General features: G+C 41.4%; 1 protein-coding gene across 12 annotated transcripts in view; it reads left to right on the forward strand.

Moving 5' to 3' along the window:
* The window catches only part of DMD (dystrophin), a 1,394,632-nt gene that overhangs the window by 991,692 nt on the left and 381,251 nt on the right, over positions 1-21,689 (forward strand). For all 12 annotated transcript variants that reach the window (XM_076355694.1, XM_076355734.1, XM_076355779.1 and 9 more), the window contains 2 exons: positions 14,020-14,121; positions 19,991-20,099. In XM_076355694.1, coding sequence (XP_076211809.1) covers positions 14,020-14,121; positions 19,991-20,099 — 211 coding nt within the window. The remainder of the gene's footprint in view (positions 1-14,019; positions 14,122-19,990; positions 20,100-21,689) is intronic.

Raw genomic sequence — 21,689 nt, forward strand, 5'->3', positions numbered from 1 at the left:
AATGGTAACTCCTCTTCTGTAAGATTATATATTTTGCTCTACTGATCACATACAATTTAAAGTATTGGAATCTGAAGAAGAGCCCATACAAATGACTGCTTATATCTGCACAAGGCCCTATTAGCTTTGGCTTAATTCGCTTTGAATCGATTGCTATGTAGTAAATATTAGAGGCAGGGAATGTATATCTTCTCAGTTTTTTGTACATTGGTAACTATATGAATTTTTGGTACCTGATGGATATTTGAATGTTTGATTTGATTGATATTAATTTGATTGATATTTGAGTAAAATTTTTTTTTTTGATTGATTTTTTGCTTAAAAATAACAGCATACGCCTGAGAGAATCTTAGTTCCTTTTCACACTAACGTTAGTGATAATGTGGAAAACACTGAATCCTGTTGCAGATTTTGTGCTAAATTTCCAAGTAAATGTAGCTTTGAGATATTGGGCATAGTGCTGTTAAAGCTTAACTCTTGTGAGGTACTCTTGTAGAGAGAGTCAACCTGTTAGATATGACAAATTCTGCAGTGAAAGATGATTATTGGCTGGTGGGAATTCTTTCTAAACCATTGTCGTGGGTTAACCCTGGTAGGCAGCTCAGCCCCACACAGCCGCTCACTCATTCCCCCTCCAGTGGGATGGTGGAGAGATTCAGAAGAGTAAAAGTGAGAAAACTCGTGGGTTGAGATAAAGACAGTTTAATAGGTAAAGCAAAAGTGGTGCATGCAAGCAAAGCAAAACAAGGAATTCATTCACTACTTCCCATGGGCAGGCAGGTGTTCAGCCATCTCCAGGAAAGCGGGGCTCCATCATGTGTAATGGTTACTTGGGAGGACAAACACCATCACTCTGAATGTCCCCCCTTCCTCCTTCTTCCCCACAGCTTTTATTGCTGAGCATGACGTCATATGGTATGGAATATCCTTTTGGTCAGTTGCCCCAGCTGTGTCCTCTACCAACTTCTTGTGCACCCTCAGCGTACTCACTGGTGGGACAGCGTGAGAAACAGAAAAGGCCTTGACTCTGTGTAAGCACTGCTCAGCAGTAACTAAAACATCAGTGTGTTATCAACACTGTTTTGGTCAAAAATCCAAAACATAGCGCCATATGGGCTGCTGTGAAGAAAATTAACTTCATCCCAGCCATACCCAGTACATCCATGTAAATCTGTGCTGTGGCTATTGTTTAACACTGGGCACTACTGAGCAGCATTTGCTTACTAGTTCTTTTCATTCCTTACTTTGTAATTAGATTTTTCTTCATTCAGAGTGAAATGAATGGGTGAGATTTTAAAAAGATAAACTTCTGATAACATACTTGCTCATGGAAATTTAAAAAAAAAAAAGTGCCACCACCCAGAGTGTGGATATAACTTAGCCATTCACAGCTGCAAACCAGGCAATGAGTTCAGTAAATTCCACTTACTGAAATCTCCCCTGGCTTCTGCTGCTGCTGAAGTAATCTACTGGAGCAGTCTTTACCATTTCTTCCAGTAATATATGCGACTGTAACTATTGGAAGACAAACTGCAGAAATATATCCTCATGAATATTCCTTTTAAATGATGTATTAAAGACTTAATACCAGAAGATGAGCATATCTGCAAACATGTTACAATCAACAAACCTACGTTAGAACAGCAATAGATTTTGATTTTGATTTTTTTCTAATTTCCTTTTCTGGCCAGAAACGCCTCTGAAAATAATTCTTTATTTACTAAACTTGAAAAGAGGAAAATTTGCATATAAGCCCTGACCTAAGTGAGAGAAGAATAAGCAATCAACCATCACTCGCAGAAGCGATCAGCTCCGGTGCAGGCATGTCCCGCCACGGAACGGCGGACTGCGGTGTACAGGGGGGTTTCCTGAGCCAGGGAACCCACAGGGGAGCGCAGAGACCCGCCGGGAGCCGGCAGCTCTCACGAGGGCGGCTGATGAGGCGTGGGCAGGGCCAGGAGTGACGGCTGCCACCCCCCACTCCCACTGAAGGCAGCCCCAGGGAGTGCTCCCACCAGGAGTGCTGCCAACAGGAGGGGCGAACAGGGCGTGGCGCGTCAGCTAGGGCGTGGCGTGGCAGTTTGCGCGGGAGGGCACGCAGGGAGGGCACCTCTTCGAAGGAGAGGCATTCCACAGGCCGAGTGGGGGACTCGGCGTGCACATAACCCAGCAACTGGGCACAGCTCAAAGGCACTCATCCTACCTGACCCTCAAGGCAGAATGGCGGGCTCTCGTCTGAGGGTAAAGGCCGTGGCTCCAGCTGGGGGGTCTGCACCATCTACCCCAGTGGTGGCCGATGCCTCCACCCAGATGGAGCTGCTGAAGGAGGAGGCTGCAGTGCAGACCTCAGGCTGCAGGGAGTGCCCAGACCTCTCTCCTGGGGCAGGGACAGGCAGCAGACCTGCCTGCAAAGGGTGTGCCCAGGTGGAGGACCTCCTGCAGCAGGTGGCTGAGCTGCAGGAGGCGGTGAGAAGACTGCGTAACATCAGGGAGGTGGAGAAGGAACTAGATAGCTGGTTCCAAGTGCAGTCTGCAGCAGAGCTGCAGCCCATGGCCAAACAACCAATAACTCCCCCCCCACCACAGGCAGAAGGGAGCCAGGGGGCCCAAAATGCAGAAGAATGGACGGTTGCAAAGGCAAGGACCAGCAGGAGGAAGAGACTTCCCCCGAAGCCTGAGGTGCCCTCGCAGAACCGCTTCACCGCTCTGCAGGCCCAAGGGGAAAGTCCTGTCACACCAGGAGAAGCGCTGGAGCTGAGTAATGCAGCCCGATCTGCCCCCCGTATAACAACCAGCGCCACTAAGAAAAGGCGACGGGTGATAGTAGTAGGCGACTCTTTTCTGAGAGGAACGGAGGCACCCATTTGCCGACCGGACACACTCTAAGAAGGTGTGCTGCTTACCAGGGGCTTGCATCAGGGATGTCACCGAGAGGCTACCGAGCCTCGTACGGTCCACTGACTATTATCCGCTGCTGCTGTTTCACGTGGGCACCAGTGACACGGCCAGGAGCAGTCTGAGGACTATCAAGAAGGACTACAGAGCCCTGGGAGCGGCGGTAAGGGACTCGGGAGCACAGGTAGTTTTCTCATCAATCCTGCCGGTCAAAGGGAAGGGGTTTGAAAGGGCCAGTCAAATCTGGTGAGTCAACAAATGGTCACAGGACTGGTGCCACAGCCAGGGGTTCGGCTACTTAGACCATGGGACTCGCTTTGAGAAACCTGGTCTACTGGGGGCTGACGGGGTCCATCTGTCAGAGGAGGGGAAGAGCATCTTCAGTCATAGGCTTGCCAAGCTGGTGAAGAGGGCTTTAAACTAGAGATGCCGGGGGAGGGGAACCTCAATCCATCCCACTCCTACCAGCTTGATGCCAGGGCCAGCAATAGATGCCCAGAGCCTGGAGAAGGAGCACAGGTCAGCAGGAGAGCGCCTGAAGAGCAGCACAAAGGACCTCCAGGCAGTAAGACAGCTTCAGCGGGGGCCCAACTTAAATGCCTCTGTGCAAACGCACGTAGCATGGGGAATAAACAAGAGGCGTTAGAGACGTGCGCACGCCTGCAGGGCTACGACCTTATTGGCATCACGGAGACGTGGTGGGATGGCTCCTATGACTGGAGTGTTGGGATGGAGGGATACAGGCTCTTTAGGAAGGACAGGCAGGGGAGACGAGGAAGAGGTGTCGCCCTCTATGTCAATGACCAGCTGGAGTGCATGGAGCTCTGCCTGGGGATGGATGAGGAGCTGACCGAGAGCTTGTGGGTCAGGATTAAAGGGAAGGCAGGGAGAGGTGACATTACAGTGGGGGTCTGCTACAGGCCACCCGACCAGGAAGACCAAGCGGATGAGGCCCTCTATAGACAGATAGGGGCAGCCTCACGCTCACAAGCCCTGGTCCTCATGGGGGACTTCAACCACCCCGACATCTGTTGGAGGGACAACACGGCAGGGCATAAGCAATCCAGGAGGTTCCTGGAATGCATTGATGACAACTTCCTTCTGCAAGTGGTAGGGGAGCCAACGAGGAGAGGTGCTATGCTGGACCTTGTTCTCAGCAACAAGGAGGGGCTGGTGGGGAATGTGAAGTTCAAGGGCAGGCTGGGCTGCAGTGACCACAAAAAGGTGGAGTTCAAAATCCTGAGGGCACTGACTAGGGCGCACAGCAAGCTCACTACCCTGGACTTCAGGAGAGCAGGCTTTGGCCTCTTCAGGGATCGGCTTGGCAGAGTGCCATGGGACAAAGCCCTGAAGGGAAGAGGGCCCCAAGAAAGCTGGTTAATATTCAAGGATCACCTCCTTCAAGCTCAGGAACGATGCATGCCAACAAAGAGGAAGTCAGGCAAAAAAAAAACGCCAGGAGGCCTGCATGGATGAAGAAGGAGCTCCTGGACAAACTCCAACACAAAAAGGAAGCCTCCAGAGGGTGGAAGCAAGGACAGGTAGCCTGGGAGGAATACAGAGAAATTGTGCGAGCAGCCAGGGATCAGGTTAGGAAAGCTAAAGCCCTGATAGAATTAAATCTGGCCAGGGACGTCAAGGGCAACAAGAAAAGATTCTATAGGTACATCAGGGATAAAAGGAAGACAAGGGAAAATGTGGGCCCTCTCTGGAACAAAACAGGAGACCCTGTTGCCCGGGACACAGAGAAGGTGGAGGTACTCAATGACTTTTTTGCCTCGGTCTTCACTGGCAAGTGCTTGAGCCTCACCGCCCAAGCCGCAGAAGGCAAAGGTGGGGACTGGGAGAATGAAGAGCCGCTCACTGTGGGAGAACATCAGGTTCGAGACAATCTAAGGCACCTGAAGGTGCACGAGTCCATGGGACCCGATGAGATCCATCTGTGGGTCCTGAAGGAACTGGCGGATGAAGTTGCTAAGCCACTATCCATTGTATTTGAGAAGTTGTGGCAGTCTGGAGAAGTTCGCACTGACCGGAAAAGAGGAAACAAAACCCCCATTTTTAAGAAGGGAAAAAAGGAAGACCCGGGGAACTACAGGCCAGTCAGCCTCACCTCTGTGCCTGGGAAGATCATGGAACAGATCCTCCTGAAGCTATGCTAAGGCACATGGAGGACAGGGAGGTGATTCGAGACTAGTCAGCATGGCTTCACCAAGGGCAAGTCCTGCTTGACCAACCTAGTGGCCTTCTAGGATGGAGTGACTACATCAGTGGACACGGGAAGGGCTACAGATGTCGTCTATCTGGATCTCTGTAAGGCCTTTGACACAGTCCCCCACAACATCCTCCTCTCTAAACTGGAGAGGTATGGATTTGATGGGTGGACTGTCCGGTGGGTGAGGAATTGGTTAGATGGTGGCATCCAGAGGGTAGTGGTCAACAGCTCAATGTCCAGATGGAGATTGGTGACAGGTGGCATCCTGCAGGGGTCCGTATTGGGATGGGTGCTGTTTAATACCTTCATCAATGACCTAGACAGTGGGATTGAGTGCACCCTCAGCAAGTCTGCAGACGACACCAAGTTGAGTGGTGCAGTCGACATGCCAGAGGGACGGGATGCCATCCAGAGGGACCTGGACAAGCTGGAGAAGTGGGCCTGTGTGAACCTCATGAGGTTCAAGAAGGCCAAGTGCAAGGTCCTGCACCTGGGTCGGGGCAACCCCCGGTATCAATACAGGCTGGGGGATGAAGGGATTGAGAGCAGCCCTGCCGAGAAGGACTTGGGGGTACTGGGGGATGAAAAGCTGGACATGAGCCAGCAATGTGCGCTTGCAGCCCAGAGGGCCAATTGTATCCTGGGCTGCATCCAAAGAAGCGTGGCCAGCAGGTTGAGGGAGGTGATTCTGCCCCTCTCCTCTGCTCTGGGGAGACCCCACCTGGAGTGCTGCGTCCAGCTCTGGAGCCCTCAGCACAAGAAAGACACGGACTTGTTGGAGCGGGTCCACAGGAGGGCCACAAAAATGATCAGGGGGATGGAGCAGCTCTCCTCTGAAGAAAGGCTGAGGGAGTTGGGGTTGTTCAGCCTAGAGAAGAGAAGGCTTCGGGGAGACCTTATTGCAGCCTATCAGTACTTAAAGGGGGCTCATAAAAAAGATGGTGGCAGACTGTTTAGCAGGGCCTGTTGCGACAGGACAAGGGGGAATGGCTTTAAACTAAAGGGGGCTAGATTTAGACTAGATATAAAGAAGAAAATTTTTATGCCGAGGGTGGTGAAACACTGGCACAGGTTGCCCAGAGAGGTAATGGACGCCCCATCCCTGGAAACCTTCAAGGTCAGGTTGGACGGGGCTCTGAGCAACCTGATCTAGTTGAAGATGTCCTTGCCCACAGTAGGGGTGTTGGACTAGATGACCTTTAGAGGTCCCATCTAAACCACAGTGTTCTATGATTCTATGAGTCTATGAATTAGATGGTAAAATAAATAAATAAATGCATCCCTCCTGAGTTAAATGATTTTTAATTTGGTTTATTGAATAGAACTGTCGTTATTTGTACAATGAGAGAGAATAAATTTTGATTTCTTTCTTTCCTGTTTACAAGAAGAAATAAACAATTTTTATGACTCAATACTTTTGTAATTTTCACCAAATTTCACTTGCCAGTCAAGATGCTTATGGTGGTAGTCCATATCTGCTACTGTGTCAATCTAAGTAACTTTTCTTCCTCTTAAGCTGCTATCATTCAGCATCTAAAAGACCCCAAAACTAAGAGAGAGCATGTAAAATTATTGGGACTTCCCTTACTTTCTCACAAGAATTTCTCATTATGTTTTTGTGCCATATTTCCTTCTTCTGTGTCAGTTCTCCTGGATATGTTATTATCTCTTTTATATTATGTACTGGAACTAAGACAGGATCTGCAGCCTAGGTGGAACAGGAGCAGCTGTTTCATCCTGTGTCTTGTCCAGCCTCAAAATAAAATATTCTGAATCATATTCAATCTCAAAGAATTCTTCTTACTGGATCTTTTCACAGTCCAACTGGATGATTAAATGTGCTTTATCGGTGTATGTCCACCGTAGCCAAATTCTTTTCATATGCCATATCTGCAGGTCATGTCTTTACAGCTAATAATTTCATCTATCTTCAGTACCTGCAGGAAATTTCCTTTTCAGGACAGGCAGCTGCAATAGAAAGATACTGATTTCTCTGTGTGGGGAAAAAATTACTGTATTTCATCTCCTCTAGATGTACAGAGGAAGCTCAGAAATTTCTGATAGCCAGCAGGAAAATGTGCTTTGGAAAAAATATCCTTTCACTCTGCAAAGTGGTGGGGATTGCTATTTTAGGCACTTTGTTTGCATGGCTTAAATTTTGGGACCTTCTTAGTTCCACTTCATTGTGGAGGATTTCCTTTTTCTTTCTTTTTTTTTTTTTCCTTTTTTCTTTTTTCTTTACTCTTTTTTTAATTTTTTTTTAATTTTTTTTTCTTTATTCTTTGTTCTTTCTCTTTTCTTTTTTCTTTTTCTTTTTCTTTTTCTTTTTCTTTTTCTTTTTCTTTTTCTTTTTCTTTTTCTTTTTCTTTTTCTTTTTCTTTTTCTTTTTCTTTTTCTTTTTCTTTTTCAGTACCAGGAATAAGAGATATTGCAGGGAGCGGAATGATGATAAACACCACCAGGTTTTAATAGACACGGTGTCTGCATATTTTACAAACTGCACAAAGGCTTCACTCATAGGTTTAGAAAGTATTTAGGAACTCTAAAATTGAATTGGTGCACTTTTAGAAGGAAGAGGTGCTTCCTGTAGTTCTCTTTTCTGTGAAATAATTGTTTGTTGTCTAAAGTATCTTGAAAGTAGTTCACAAAGGTCAAGAGCTATAGTTGTATCAATTTTCCAGTCTCATTAAAATCAGATGACTGTCTTTTGCACACTTTACTTTAAAAAGCTGGATGAATCTCACCATATTCTTTTCCCCATTAAGATAGCTTCTAATACTGCCTTGGGATCGTACTTTGGGCCTCACATTTAAAAGAACAGTGATTTAAGGCAATGGGGGAAAGAATGGTTATTTTATTTACTCATTAAAATGGCATTTTTAGAGGCAGGTACATAAAATGACTTGTCCTCTAGTTACAGAATATTTTTAACGATAAAGCAGTTTTACACTAAGCTTCTAACCAGGCCGCTAATGGAATGGTCTTTAAATGGAATTACTTGTTGTTTGGGGTTTTTTTTTCATAAAACCCTAAGACAGGAAGGTGAAGTTAAATTCTGTAACTTAGATGTTCACAGAGCGTTTTCTTTCTATATAAAGATAAGTAAAATATTCAGGAAGTTATCAAATCTTTTCATCTGTTATGTAGAAAAGAACAGAGGTACAAGCTTGTCTCTCCTTGAATTTTAGCAAGATTGATTAAAGTGTTTATTCAGGAAGTTTAAATACTGGCAACTACCTTTTTCCCCCAGTGGATTAGGTCCCACCTCAATATGGCCACAGAACTGTTAATAGTATGTCCTGGATGTATTCTAACAATATTGTACAAATATCTAAAGTGAATACTTAGAATGCCATTGACTGTACTGTCTGACCTACCATCAAGATCCGATGCTCACTGTGGTGTAGCTGAACTTTGATGTATTTTAATTAAGTCTCCTCTGACCATTCTTCTTTGTGGTGGCTTAGCTTGTTAGTCTGCCCCATGAATGGGAATGTGCAGAGCTGAGTCAAAAGAAAAAATGAGGTCACTTATTTAGAACCAGAATTCTTGCAGATGGGAATACATTCATGTTTTCTATCCACTTCCCTTTCTTTACTTGTGAGGAAAAAATGAGGCACTCGGAACGTCACCATTTATTTATAGCTTTTTCCCTAAATATCTGGAAATAATAACCTGAAAGATAGGCGTGAATATTTCAATGAACCTTGCTGAAGCGTCTCGTGTGCATGAATAAGAAAATCCACCTCAGAGAATTCTGGTTACAAGTTATACCCTCCCTTGTCTAAAAGACAAGAAAAACATAATTAAATGTTCTGTTATCAAGTCAAATATATATGGGGTTTTATATCTGATTATTTCAAAAAAGTCTTTTTGAAATTAAAAACCTCCAAATTATTTTAGATTTAGTATATTTGCTTGTTAAACATCACTGCCTTGTCTTGATCAGTAAAGTGAAGGGAAATTGTTTACTGCGTCTGTTTTCCTGTGAATAAATTCTCTTCGTTAGTCTTCATTTAATGTACCATCTTGATAAAAAGAGGTCATGACTTTTAAAACAACTCACTATATTAGTTTCCAAGTTATATTTTTTTATTTGAAAGTTGTAGTTAAGTTTCCATTTTTGCATTGCACTTCACCATGAAGACAGAGGTTTAATCACCCTGAGCTTCTCCTACTGTCCCTGCAGAAAATGTCCTATGGACATAATCTTATTGGGAAATCAATCCCAAAAGTTTTACCAGCGTTACCAGAGAAGATGAATCAGTGCTTGTGATTCTTAATATAGAGCAATACGCAGTCTGAAATGCTGCAGATACTTTTATAGATAGTTGTCTGGGCCTCCTAGTATATGTGTAGCATATGTCAAACAACCTGTCTGTGTCTGCTAGGATAGTTACCATCTCTTGAAATAACATATGCCAAGCCATCAAACTTTCTCTTCCATTGGCATACACACCAGAGGCTTTGTCAATATACTCGTTTCAGCTAGGGAGTATGAATTTTCTAAGTTCTGAGCTATATCAACAGACTTTCATAGTCCAGATGGGGCTGTAGACAAGTCCCTGCCACTTTTTCAGCCTGTAAATTTGTTCAGCAGGTTGAACTGACATGTTGTTGGAAATGCAGAAGCCAATGTGGCTTATTCAGCAGTAGGCTTTCATCAGTTCAGATGCACCATTTTAACACCACTGAAAATTCATAGATGGTACGTCATGGAAAAAAGGTGGCCTCTGTTTGATTCTTGTTGTTTATACATGTTTGAGAAACAGCAGTTTCCAATGATGATGTATTTTAATTTGCCATATGTGTGAAAAGTTTAATTAGCATATTCATCACCCGGCCCAGAAGTAGCATTACGGTTCCTTTCACAGGCAGTTCATAAATTGTGCAATTCCAGTAGAGTCAGCTCTGTCTCCCAGAGACAGCGCTGCATCCTCCCACAGCAAGCAAAGCGAGTGTGGCAGAGGAGTCAATGATCTTGAATCAGGACCTTCAGAAAGTTGTGGCTTTGGTATTCTCTAAAAACTGATGGACATGAGCATGGACAACTCCTGTTAGCTTTAGTAGTAGCCTGGCCCATGCGATCATGAACAGACGTCAGGCTCTGCTCTGGGAGTATGTTATTCTCCTGGATCCTGCACAGGCTAGGTAACAACTGCGGTCTCTTTGTTGCGAGCAAACCATTGGAGGCCGTGTTATGGTTGTTACCTTTTTGTTCTCTTTGGGAACTGAATGATGGGGCAGTATCCTGAAACTACTCTCTTACCTGCCGACCCATATTAATAGGGTGTCACCTAGCAAATGGATTTGAAATTGCTGGAAACTTGCTCACTGGGCAGAATTCATCAAGGGGCTATCCCATCAGGCAGAGAACTGGGCAAAGAGCTCCCTCAGAGTTACTGCAGCGATTTAATGTCAGGTGTGCACTTATTTAAAATCATTTTGTGATGTTTTTAGATGATGTTGGAATTAATGTGTGACAATCAAAAAATAGTTGCTGCTCTAACAAATAAGATATTTGTTAATTTCAGCAGTGTCCAAATGAATGACAGGATATTGAGAACCTCTTTTTCCCCTGGACTCTTATCTCTCTTCGTATTTCCACATAAATCTCAACTGAAGCATCATGCTATATTGGATAGATTTGCACAGTGCATTTCGGTTTAGGTCAAGGCCATTGATTTTAAAAGATCAGACGACACAAGATTAGTTCATGTAACTCCAGAAAATTGTAGAGCAGAAGGAATTGATGATTTAACAGCTAAATACATTATGTTTCTGTTACCTGACTATGGAAAATTATACCTGTATTCTACCCATAAAGAACAAATACCTTTTGAACCCATAAAGAATACTTTTTCAAATGTTTACATAATATGTAAAAATGGGATATCTTAGTTTTTATGTGTTGTGTATACTAGTATTAGCATAAAATAATGACAATGAAAAGGATCGTTAAATGTTTTCTTCTTTTCTGCAGAATGTGGAGTCACATGGTACCATCAGTAATTCATTGTGCGATTTTTCTTTTTCTCTTAATTTTAAAAGGGAAATTAGCCTAGTTACATGTGTGTATATGGTAAAACATGATTCAAATTTCAATATAGAAGGTAGAGTACAAATAAATACTGAGCAGCCAAATTTTGTTACAGCTACAGGACTTGAGTAGTAAATCCTGTTATGAATAGTCCTTCTAATTAGTCTGGAGAGCCTGCCCTAGCCAGGTTCTTCTGGGTTTGAATTTTCAGTTCCTGGTGGTGGAACTTGACTGTTATTGTTAATGACTGTTATTATAAACCTAGTCAGATCAAATACATGACAAAGCTTAAGAGAGCCTCCTGAAAGAGCCTCTGCTTTTCCTCATGTCTAGGAAATGTTAAAGGGAAGCGGTGAAGATGACCTGGGAGGGACCAGTAAGTGCTCGAGTTCGCTCCATCCTTCTTACAGCTGCCAGGGCCCTGCAGGGCCGGCAGCTCCCTGTGGGCCGGGGCCATCGGAGGGCTCCCCTTGAGGGGCCTTCAGTGCAGGGCCTGGCAGCCTGGGCCCGTCCCACTGCCCAGCCAGGAGCAGGGCAGCCGGGAGGCACCGGGGCAGCCCCAGCCCCGGGCATCGGGCACCTCCCTGGGCATGGGCCAAGTCCAGGCTGGGACACAGGCTCGCGGCTGGGCCCGGCTCAGCAGGGCCCATGGCCAGGCAGGGCCAAGCTGTGGGGAGCTGGAGACCAGCCCTGCTGCGGCATTGCTGGGGCAGGGGCTGACAGCTCCAGGGGGCTGACCTGGGGTCCAGGGCCATGGGCAGGGTGAGGGGACCCCCAAGGGTCTGGGCAGCGACAGTCAGGGACTGTGTTAGGTACCCTCCTAGAGCGCACCTTCCATGCTGGTTACAGCCTGAAAGAAACCAATTTGTGTGCTCACAGACCAGTCCACAGTGGAAACCAAAGCCAAGTGAGTGGGGAAGATTGAGATCTCCACTTCAAAGGCACATCCATGCTGCAGGTTAAACTGGCAGTGTAGGTGTACCCGTAGTGATCTTGATATTCTTGGACTCTGCGGGGAGTTGTAATGTGTTTTTCCTGCTACAGAATTTTTTATGATACCTGGTGCTGTTATAAAATAACAAGTATTTGAGACGTAGCATAACACAACACAAAATATTGGCAAAATACTGCAGGTGGCTTAGTTCAAAAAAAAAAGGCAACTAAACAAATATTAAAATGCCTATTTTTCATCAAGATAGGCAGAAAATTACCTTCTTCATTAACAGTCCTTGATGATTATTTTTTCTTTATATGGTGAGTAGGGAAGTAGAAAGCTAACCTGGTATTGAAACAGAAAGAAAATAGAACTTTAATGAGGGTTTGATCAACAGGTTAATAAACTCCCACCCCCCCAACATCCCAATTTTGCTCTGCATTGCTTTTCAGTGCTCATTCTCTATGAAACCTTACAGTTATATCTCATTAATATTGAAATTTATAATAAAAAGCAATTAAATGCAAACATGTTCAAATATCGTTACAAGAAATCAGACAAGCTTTAATTCACTTCATTTGCTATTGATAAACAATATTTGAAAAGAAAAATGGGAGATGATAGTGAATTTATCAACATTTTTTATTTTTACTGATTGTCCATAACGTTTTGCAAGTAAAATTTCAGGCAGCAGTGTAGACATGTTTTCTATGTTGAGCTGAAACAGAGGAGCAAAAAGGCCCCTTTCTGAGACTTAAAATGACATAGATTTCAACAAGTTTACTGCAGAGCAAAGAATGGCAGATTTCTGCCAATGAAATGATGTGTCGGATCAGATAGTGACAAGCCTGGCATGCAATCTCATCTGCTGTCATGCTAATGATAACGGAGATTGTGGACAGAAAATCAAGTTGGAGAGTCAGTGGATAGTCTGCAATATTGGCTAGGACAAGGTAATCAAGCTATAAAATAGGTGGGAGAAGAGTGGAGAGAGGAAAACAAAAACAAACCAACCAGTTAATTTTAATATCTCAGTTAACTCTGTGATTTTTGTTTATCTTCTTTTTTTATTACTTGAAAAATGAAAACAATATGAATCTTGGAACTCCAGGTGTAGTTTATCTTTTCTTTTACACTTTTCAGTGATTTTTTTTTTTGCTTTTAATTATCTACATGTAGTGCTTCACCCATTATTTATTTCATCAGTGCCTGATGAAATGAAGCTGCTGTATGTTGGGAAGGGTTTCTTGGAGTTGCCTTATGTTAGCACATGAGTTACACCTTTCCAGATTAAAAAAGAAAATTGCTAGAGAATATGCTGTTGCTAATTCAGTAGGGTGTCATTGCTAAATGGTAGGTGCCTCCCCATACCTTTAGGACTGTCACTGCTACTGTGCTTTTGTTTTTAACTCATTAGTCTAAGTGTTTTACTAGATAAATACTAGTTTACTACTAGTAATAGTAGTTTTCTGTTAATATTTTTAATCTTTCTAAATTCAGTATCATTGTTGCATCTCATGAAATAGTTTTAATGCCACGTACTATATGAACAAAATGTTAACCAGTGCACATTTAATCTGCTGGTAACATAAAACAGACAAAAGGACAGAGCTGCTTAAATGAGATTTCTCATGCCTGTCTTTCCTAGTATGAATTTGTGTTAGCTTTGTAATCATTTTATTGAAACCTTCAGGATGAAGGGACCTATCGCTGTTTATTTTGCTAGCATTAGTCTTTTCCATCCCTCTTTGCTTTTGTTTTCTCTGGTCACCCTCTTTGTCCTTAGCTGCTACTATCCATAAGTTTTCCCAGAAACCAATCCCGAGCAGAAACTAATCTACTGGTGTTTTACAGCTTCCCGTGGAGCTTTAGGACTTTTCAGTCATATTACTTATGCTACGGTTAATCTACACTGCATGTGTTTTTATTTTTCAGGAAACTGAAGCAGCAGTGCAGGCTAAACAGCCGAATGTGGAAGAGGTTTTGTCTAAAGGGTGTCATTTATATAAGGAAAAACCAGCTACTCATCCAGTAAAGGTAATGAAGCAACCTTTAGCAATATCCATTACTATGTAATGGGTTATGCTTCCCCTGTTGTACACTTGTCCTTGATGTGCTCTGTTTAAAATCAATTATAGAACTTGGCAAATGGCATTTGTTCTGTTCTGTGATGGCATAGCCAGGAAAAATGTAATGTTCCCAGCTAGAAAATTTTTGCATATTTTGATGGGAATATTGTTTTTGACATTAAGGTTGTTCTACCTCTTCAGGAGTAATCCACACTGAAAGCAAATGTAATTTTTTGGTGCCTAATTAATGGCTTCACATAACATGTTTTTGAACTCCCTTATTTTGAATTTTGCTTTCAGAAATTTTGTCAATTAAAAAAAATGAACGTGTTTTCTAGAAAAGGTAAGAGTCAAGTCATAAAGAGGGCCCTTTGCTTTAATTTTTTTCCATTGTGAAGGAAAGAAGATGTAGCAATATAGAACTTTCCCACTCAGTTTCTCTGCCAAAATTCATGTAGAATGACTGACTTGAGTCTGTTTTGGAGCAGGAGATACATTGTTAAGAAGGCTAATGCCTCCCAACACTTCTCTTTTAGAAAAATGTACTATAGGATCCTTTTCCCCAGCATAGAAATCAGTTTGAAGGGGATATTTTACACTCAGTTTCCTAAAGACTATGCAGACCTTCATTGAGACTAGAGTATCATTTTCTATCCTGTAGAATCTTGAAGCAGAAAATAATCAGCAAGCAGCCTCCCATGTGTGGTTCAGCTGCTTTTGGAGTAGGAGACCAAACTAGTAAGGTCACTACCATATCAATCAGAGCTTGATCTGGTTTCTGGTTTTATAACTGCTAATAAAGTATCTGTGAACATGATGATTAAGAGTTCCCAGAAACTGTAATAGTGGCTTATTGATTACACTAAGTATCTATTGCAATTGCTTCTGACTGGGCAGAGATAGTAAACTTTGTCTTTTTATTTAGAGCTTTTCCAAGCCTACAGCACTCAATAACCTCATTTTACAGAAAAAGTTTTCCTCACAAAGTTAGGATGTCTGTGGGTGACCTCTACAGTGAATTTCTTGTTTTTCCATCTCTATTTAGTCACTATACTTGAAGTATTATTTTCCTACTTTTACAAAATTTCCTCTAAATTACTTATAAATCCCACCAGCATATCTCCATTCACAGGAGCACATGAATGCATTTATATTCACTTTAGAAATTCATACATATTTAAGAATGATTTCGTTTCTTTTCTTCTTACCTGAACAGGAATCCTTAAGAGTTATTTTCCCCTTCGGTATCTATACTTTATTTTAATGATCAGTTCTCCTAAACAGTCATAAAACACTAAAAGAGGTTAAACTCAAGGTGACTTAAAAGTAGCGTGATAATGAAAGTGGGCAGAAACAAAGCTTTTGAAGCTGCGTTGGGAGTTCTCCTTGGCTAATACAATGCTATTATTGTTGGGAACTGAAACATCTCATCTGCACACTGAATGGATGATGGAACAAAAATCACTCTGCAATAACTGCATTTACTCATTTTGTATGGCTTCAGCTGTGGTCTTAGGGGATCTTACTCCACATTTTAATAAGCAAAGCACTTGAAACAACAAAAAACTAGAGGTTTTGACTTTCTAGATTTTTGTAATTGCATATAAAGATTGCAGAATGAATGCTGGCATTCTCAAGGAGAAGAACTAGTACTTGTTTTACACTGACAAAAGTATAAATACTGTGAAATGATTCTGTTTAGGCCAAACTTCTGACATAGAAGTGTAGTCTGTGTCTATTTCTTTTAAGTGTTCACATCAAAGATGCTGAAAAGTGCCAATTTCTACCAGATTTACTGGAACAAGATAACTCTTTAAATAAAGATTATTATGTTCCTTGAGTTGTAGTTTTGACAATGATATTATAAAATGTGTCTGTGAGGAAATTAGTAACTACTTGTAGAATAGTGAGTATTTAATTTCTAGTCCCTCTAATTGCATTTTACTTTTGTCATTACATTCTGTAGTTCAGTTAATTGAATGACCTGTGAAGTTAATTTCTGGTTCACTGTCTGTCTTGTACAATAAGTCATAAAACAGTGAATATATACTGTCAGGACTGTTGAATTGCTTTCTTGATGATGTAGGTTTCCTTAAGCTTCCACCCATTTATATTGAGTTGGTCTTCTGTCATCACTCTTCATGAGTAACTTCCAGCACTGTTTGCTATTTATATGTTCCAATATAGAATTTTCAGCAAATGTCAAAATCATTTTCTACACAAAAGGTATTTTGCGGAAGCAGAAATAATTTGTACTCAGATTAAGGTGTTTTTGAAAAGATATTAGCAAGGTTGCAAAGTTAAGCACTCAAAATTTTAGAAAATTCTTGAATTAAAGCTGCTGTGGTGGCCTTGGTTTAGACTGAACCCTGCCTAATTCAGTACAGGATATGGACAGCACTCACAGTGCGAGCAGCAATTCAATACTTAGACTCATACTCCTTGTTTAGGTTGTGGCACAGAAAAAAAGATAAAATTACATGGCCTCTTTAAAAGCATTAGTTACTTGCATAGCATTGCTTGACAGCTTTAGAGATTATTTAGTTCTCTGAGGCACCTTTGTCTTAGCTTCCTTTTTTTCTCTCTGGTTTCCTTAATTCACCACAAATCTTCCCATTCTTTTCAATAAATGAAATAGAGGTCCTATAGACTAATTTACACTGCAAGCCTCTCCTGTGCTGGAAAACAGTGTCAGAGAATTAAAGATACTGGTGTAATTATGTGCATTGTGTCTGAATTAATATTCATAGTTGACGTTATTCTGGCATTTCCTAATGTTTATCTTTGCAACCTTTATAATATACTCTTTATAGTGTTTTGAATGTAAATTAAATCCCATGGATTTATATAGACACATGCTTAGTCTTATATCATAGTTATGTCACTGAAATAGGTATATTTTCACACCTTCACTAAGCATACTAAAAGTGCTGATACTGGAATTTTGCAATGCAGGACTGTAAAAATATTTTTGTTGGCAAATGAAATCCTATATGCTGATTCAAGAGTCAATATGGGATGAGACGTGTGATCCTTTAAGCACTAGCACTTTAATAATCAGACCTATTCACTTTTATAAATTGGATTTCATGCTTTTAAAATGCATTTCTGTAAAGATTTGTAGGTGGGGGAGGGAGAGGTTACTGCTGGTGACAGTGGCAATAGAAAGAACGTAAGCCCCAATCTCATGATTAACAGCACTTAAACAGAACAGTTTATTCAGGAAAGGATTTCTGTGGCAGTGGAAGAGCTGTAGTTCCCTTGCCACAGCACTCAATTTGTCCTTTCCCATGCTGGGTGGGAGAGTAAGTAGTGAGGAACTCATTTTCATTGTCCTCAGTCTTGCATTTAAAAGACTACATCATTTCTCTCTCTAAATACTCCTATCTAGTTTTAGTGCTGTCAATGAGATGATTAGTTCATGTATGAATGTTAACCTCACTTAAATTGCACCGGTTGCTGACATTTAAAGGAAATCAATAAATCAATAAAAGTGTTCCTCAATGCAACAAATTTGATGTTCATACTTGTCACCAAAGCTCTAGGGCTGCAATTACAGCAAAATTGTGCTCAAAGAAGTTAACATTTTAATGCACACATGCTAATTTATGGCAGATGCAAGATTGGATCAAACTATAATTCTGATAGAAGAGTTTAGAACTAGCTACTCTCTTACTAGCGGCGTAGATGTTGCCTCAAACAACCCTCTCTAATGTCTGTGGTGGGCATGTTTTATATTTTGTCATTGCTAGAAGGAAATCCCTGGCTCACATCCACATGAATGATTAAGCAGCTACTCATAGTGAGGACCAATATTATATTTATAACATCCATATCTCCTTCCTGAGTTACTGTGAATATATTGTATAATGAAGGCAGACTTTGAGAGTGTAATCTCTCCAGCTTTTGTTTTTAAGGGCTCTCTGCATTCTCTGCTACTATTGAATTAATAGATATTGGAGCAGTCCTTTGCATTTTAAGCTCTGGAAGTAGGTTCTTGGGCTACAACAGCAGAAAAAAAGGAACTTTAAAATCTGCCATTAAACGTGTCCAAAGTGTGTGTTTCCGTGTGTCTGTAATCCACACAGAAGTAAAACATATGTATGATTTTGAATATGACAAGTTGCATTTGTCATGCGTACCTGATTGCTTTTTCTGCCTAGTCCTCATAGTCTATTATCAAGGAGAATCTCTGATATTCCTAACTTTTTATTTTATTTTTAATGCAATTTTTAACCTGCTTTTAAAGATAAAACATTGGTTTATTCCCTAATGCAGAATTGTATCCTTTCTCTCCCGCCCTATCAAAAAGCATTTAGACAGAAATCTGTCCAGAGTTTATACCAGGTAGTATTCTGGCCTCCATTGGTGACAGATGTAAAAGAACTTTACAGGTTTAGAGTACTTATGGCAAAGCTTAAGGCAAATTCTAGAAATGCTCCCCTGACGTATCAGGATATGAAATTGTGCTACCTCAGTGTCTGTGTGTGTACACGCTTCAGTTTAATGAGTATTGTTCCCTATCCCTCTCCTATTGACCCCTGTCATCTTAGACTCTAGGTAGTTAAAGTACCTTCCTTAATAGGCATCCTCTCTCCATCATGGCTGGATTGTGATTTAGACTATGTATCTATATATAGATATATATATATCTATATCTATCTATCCAATTGTGAATTGGACACAAGAATACTAAAAGCATTCCTGAGTGGCATTGGTAATCTGTGCTGCTTTTTGTAGGAGACAGTCAGGGAACAGCTTAAAAAAGGAATGAGGTCTTCATTTTAAGAGTTTAGAGATGCCAGCATAGAATTGGCAATGCTTCATCCTTCTTTACAGTCCTTAGAGCAAGGAAGAAAGAGGGATAGAAACAACATTTCCAAGTCTAAATGCCTCTCAGGGTTATCTGAGGACTGATGTAATTCAGACTCCAGACTTTCACTTAGGTTTTGTTTAAAAGTAACAGTTTAGGCATTACTGGTCAGGACTGCGTGCCCACACGCTGAAGTTTATGACTCCCTGAAGACTCCTAAGACTTTCTTTTTACTTTTGGGGTTTTTTTTTTTAATAGGTGGAAGAATGTGTTCTGCATTTGATACTACAAATTGCAGAGGTTTTATTGACAATGTTTTTTTAATACATAATTCACCTTTCTATTTTAATTTAAAAAATTAACATCTCAGGTTTGTGGTAATAAAAAACCCCACCTCTCCACAGTATGTTAAAGAAGAAGTCATCCTATGATGTCCCCTAAAAAGGTGTAAAGACCTGTCGACCACAGAGCAGGGCAAGCCAGTGCTCCCTGGGAGCAGGGAGCGGCGGGGGCTCCCTGCTGGGCTGCAGGACAGGGTCTCACCAGGCAGGGCCCCTCCCACTGCCCCCAGCCAAGAAGCAGGGCAGGCTGGGGGGCTGCCCCGGGGTGGGGGTCAGGATCAGGCCCGGTGAGGGGAACCAGAGTCAAACACAGCCCCAGGTGGCTGGGCAGGGCCGTGGGGATGGGAACGGGCTGAGCTTGGTCCAGGAAGTCAATCTGTGGTCAGGGTCAGGCAGCTGTGCTGGCTCTAAGTTGGCCCTGAGCTTCAGCAGCCAAACTCTGAGGAGGAAAGATGCCTTCAGGACCCTGACACGATGAAGCTCTTTTGCAGCCCAACTGGGAAGGATTTTACTCATCCCTCTCTGCCATTTGTGAATATTAATTGCTGTTTCTACCTTTCTGGGTTTTTTTTAATTCAGGTGGTCCATCAGATGGAGAAAAAAAAGTTGCATTAATTTATTTTACATTTATTTACATTAATTTATGCATTATAAATTTAATATATTTTTATTTTCTATTCTAGAAAAAATTAGAAGACTTGAATGCTGACTGGAAGGCAATAAACCTCTTAATTCAACAACTAAAGGAAAAGCCAGCATTAGCAGCATTTAGCCTTTTCTCTTCAGGTGTCTGTAAGTGCTTCAGTGTATACATCTTTTGAAATTAACTACAAGTCACACAGTTAAAATGAAAATGGCTGGAGACCGTCTAAATTAATTCGGCATCCTTACAAATTTCAGCTTTAGCTTGTAAATGGGAGGTGTGCTAGTGTGGCATTCAGCTTGTTTTTTTATCCTTTCCTTTCTATTTTGTGTAATGTGACCCAGAAGACAAATTAGATTATGGATTTGATGAAAAGATTGCAGCATGCTTTTAAATTATTACTGTTTCAAAGTCTTGTTTCTTTATTCTATGAAGAGATGAGATGAGATTTTGACTTTCTACATATATTCATGGAGGAAATACTATGAAGGGAGAAGAATTATTTAAATTAAAAGATAATAATGTTACAGGCCAAATGTATAATGTTACAGGTCACTTTTTATGATAGGGCAATGAACTGAGACTGTTTCAAGACAAAGCTTGCGTATTCGTAGAAAAGGTTGTATGACAACATGGTAAGAGTAATTCTGCAGTTAAACATTAAGTCTGTGAAATACATCTCTGGGTGTCTTGAGTTCATGAATCCACAACAAGAGACTTGATCTCCATTTAATTTAAATTATTTGGATAATATTTATATTAGATTCTTCTCATGTCTCTTTGCACCTGCTGGTTCCCTACAAGGATTACAAACTCATTTTTATCTCCATGATAAATGGATTTTATTTCCCACTGCTTTCCTTTGAAATGTAGTGATTAAGCATGGGTGGAAAAGAAAAGCATAATGGAAGCACTGGGTTAAATCTGAGTTTCTAAAGTCTCTAAGATTCTTTACTTGATACTGAACTATCTCAGTTGCTTGGATGAAGAATGTTACTCACTCATACCATTTGGAAAGCTGCTCATCAGATGTGGGAGCAGGAAGAAATTTCTCCCCCCCGCCCCATCAGATTGCCTGTAACTCAGTCTATGATACAGCTATGGTAGTCACCTGGGATTTGATTACTTGTAGGATGTTGATCCTTCTTGCTTTTAACAAGTTTTAATGGGTAGCATACAAGAAAAGCTAAAATTGGAGAATTCTCTACCTTCTACTAGTGACTCTCTAGGAGAGCAAAGCAGAAAAATCTTTTTTCAGAGAATTAAATAATTGCACCATATAGACAGAATCCAGAATGTTCAGTACCAGAAGACAGTCCAACTTCTGTCAGAATAGCATATATCAATTCAAGCAAAGGACATGTCTTGCTTGTGACGTTGAATCTTACTAAATAGGAACTATCATTTAATTTTAGTCATTTAGAACTGCTATGGTTCCAGTGGTGATCATTTCAATTTTCTAAAAAGGGCTAAATACCACTAGTATTTTTTAAAACTTGTAGTACAGCAGTATCCTTGCTTTACAGGATTTTGTTCTAAGGCATGCTATAGACATTCATGTAATGACATGGGGGAACTGATGGAGATGCGTAATCATTTTTTGCTGTGCTGGGTCACTAAATTTGCTGTGTCAGTTTTGCATGTCAACAGGTTATGTCAGATTCCAGGGGGAGGGAGTGTTGGTGAGTTATGTATTTGCTGTTACAAAGGAAATGGTAATAATGGAACAAGAGAGAGAA

The sequence above is a fragment of the Aptenodytes patagonicus genome, chromosome 1 (assembly GCF_965638725.1).
Source record: "Aptenodytes patagonicus chromosome 1, bAptPat1.pri.cur, whole genome shotgun sequence".
Classification (NCBI taxonomy): Eukaryota; Metazoa; Chordata; class Aves; order Sphenisciformes; family Spheniscidae; genus Aptenodytes; species Aptenodytes patagonicus.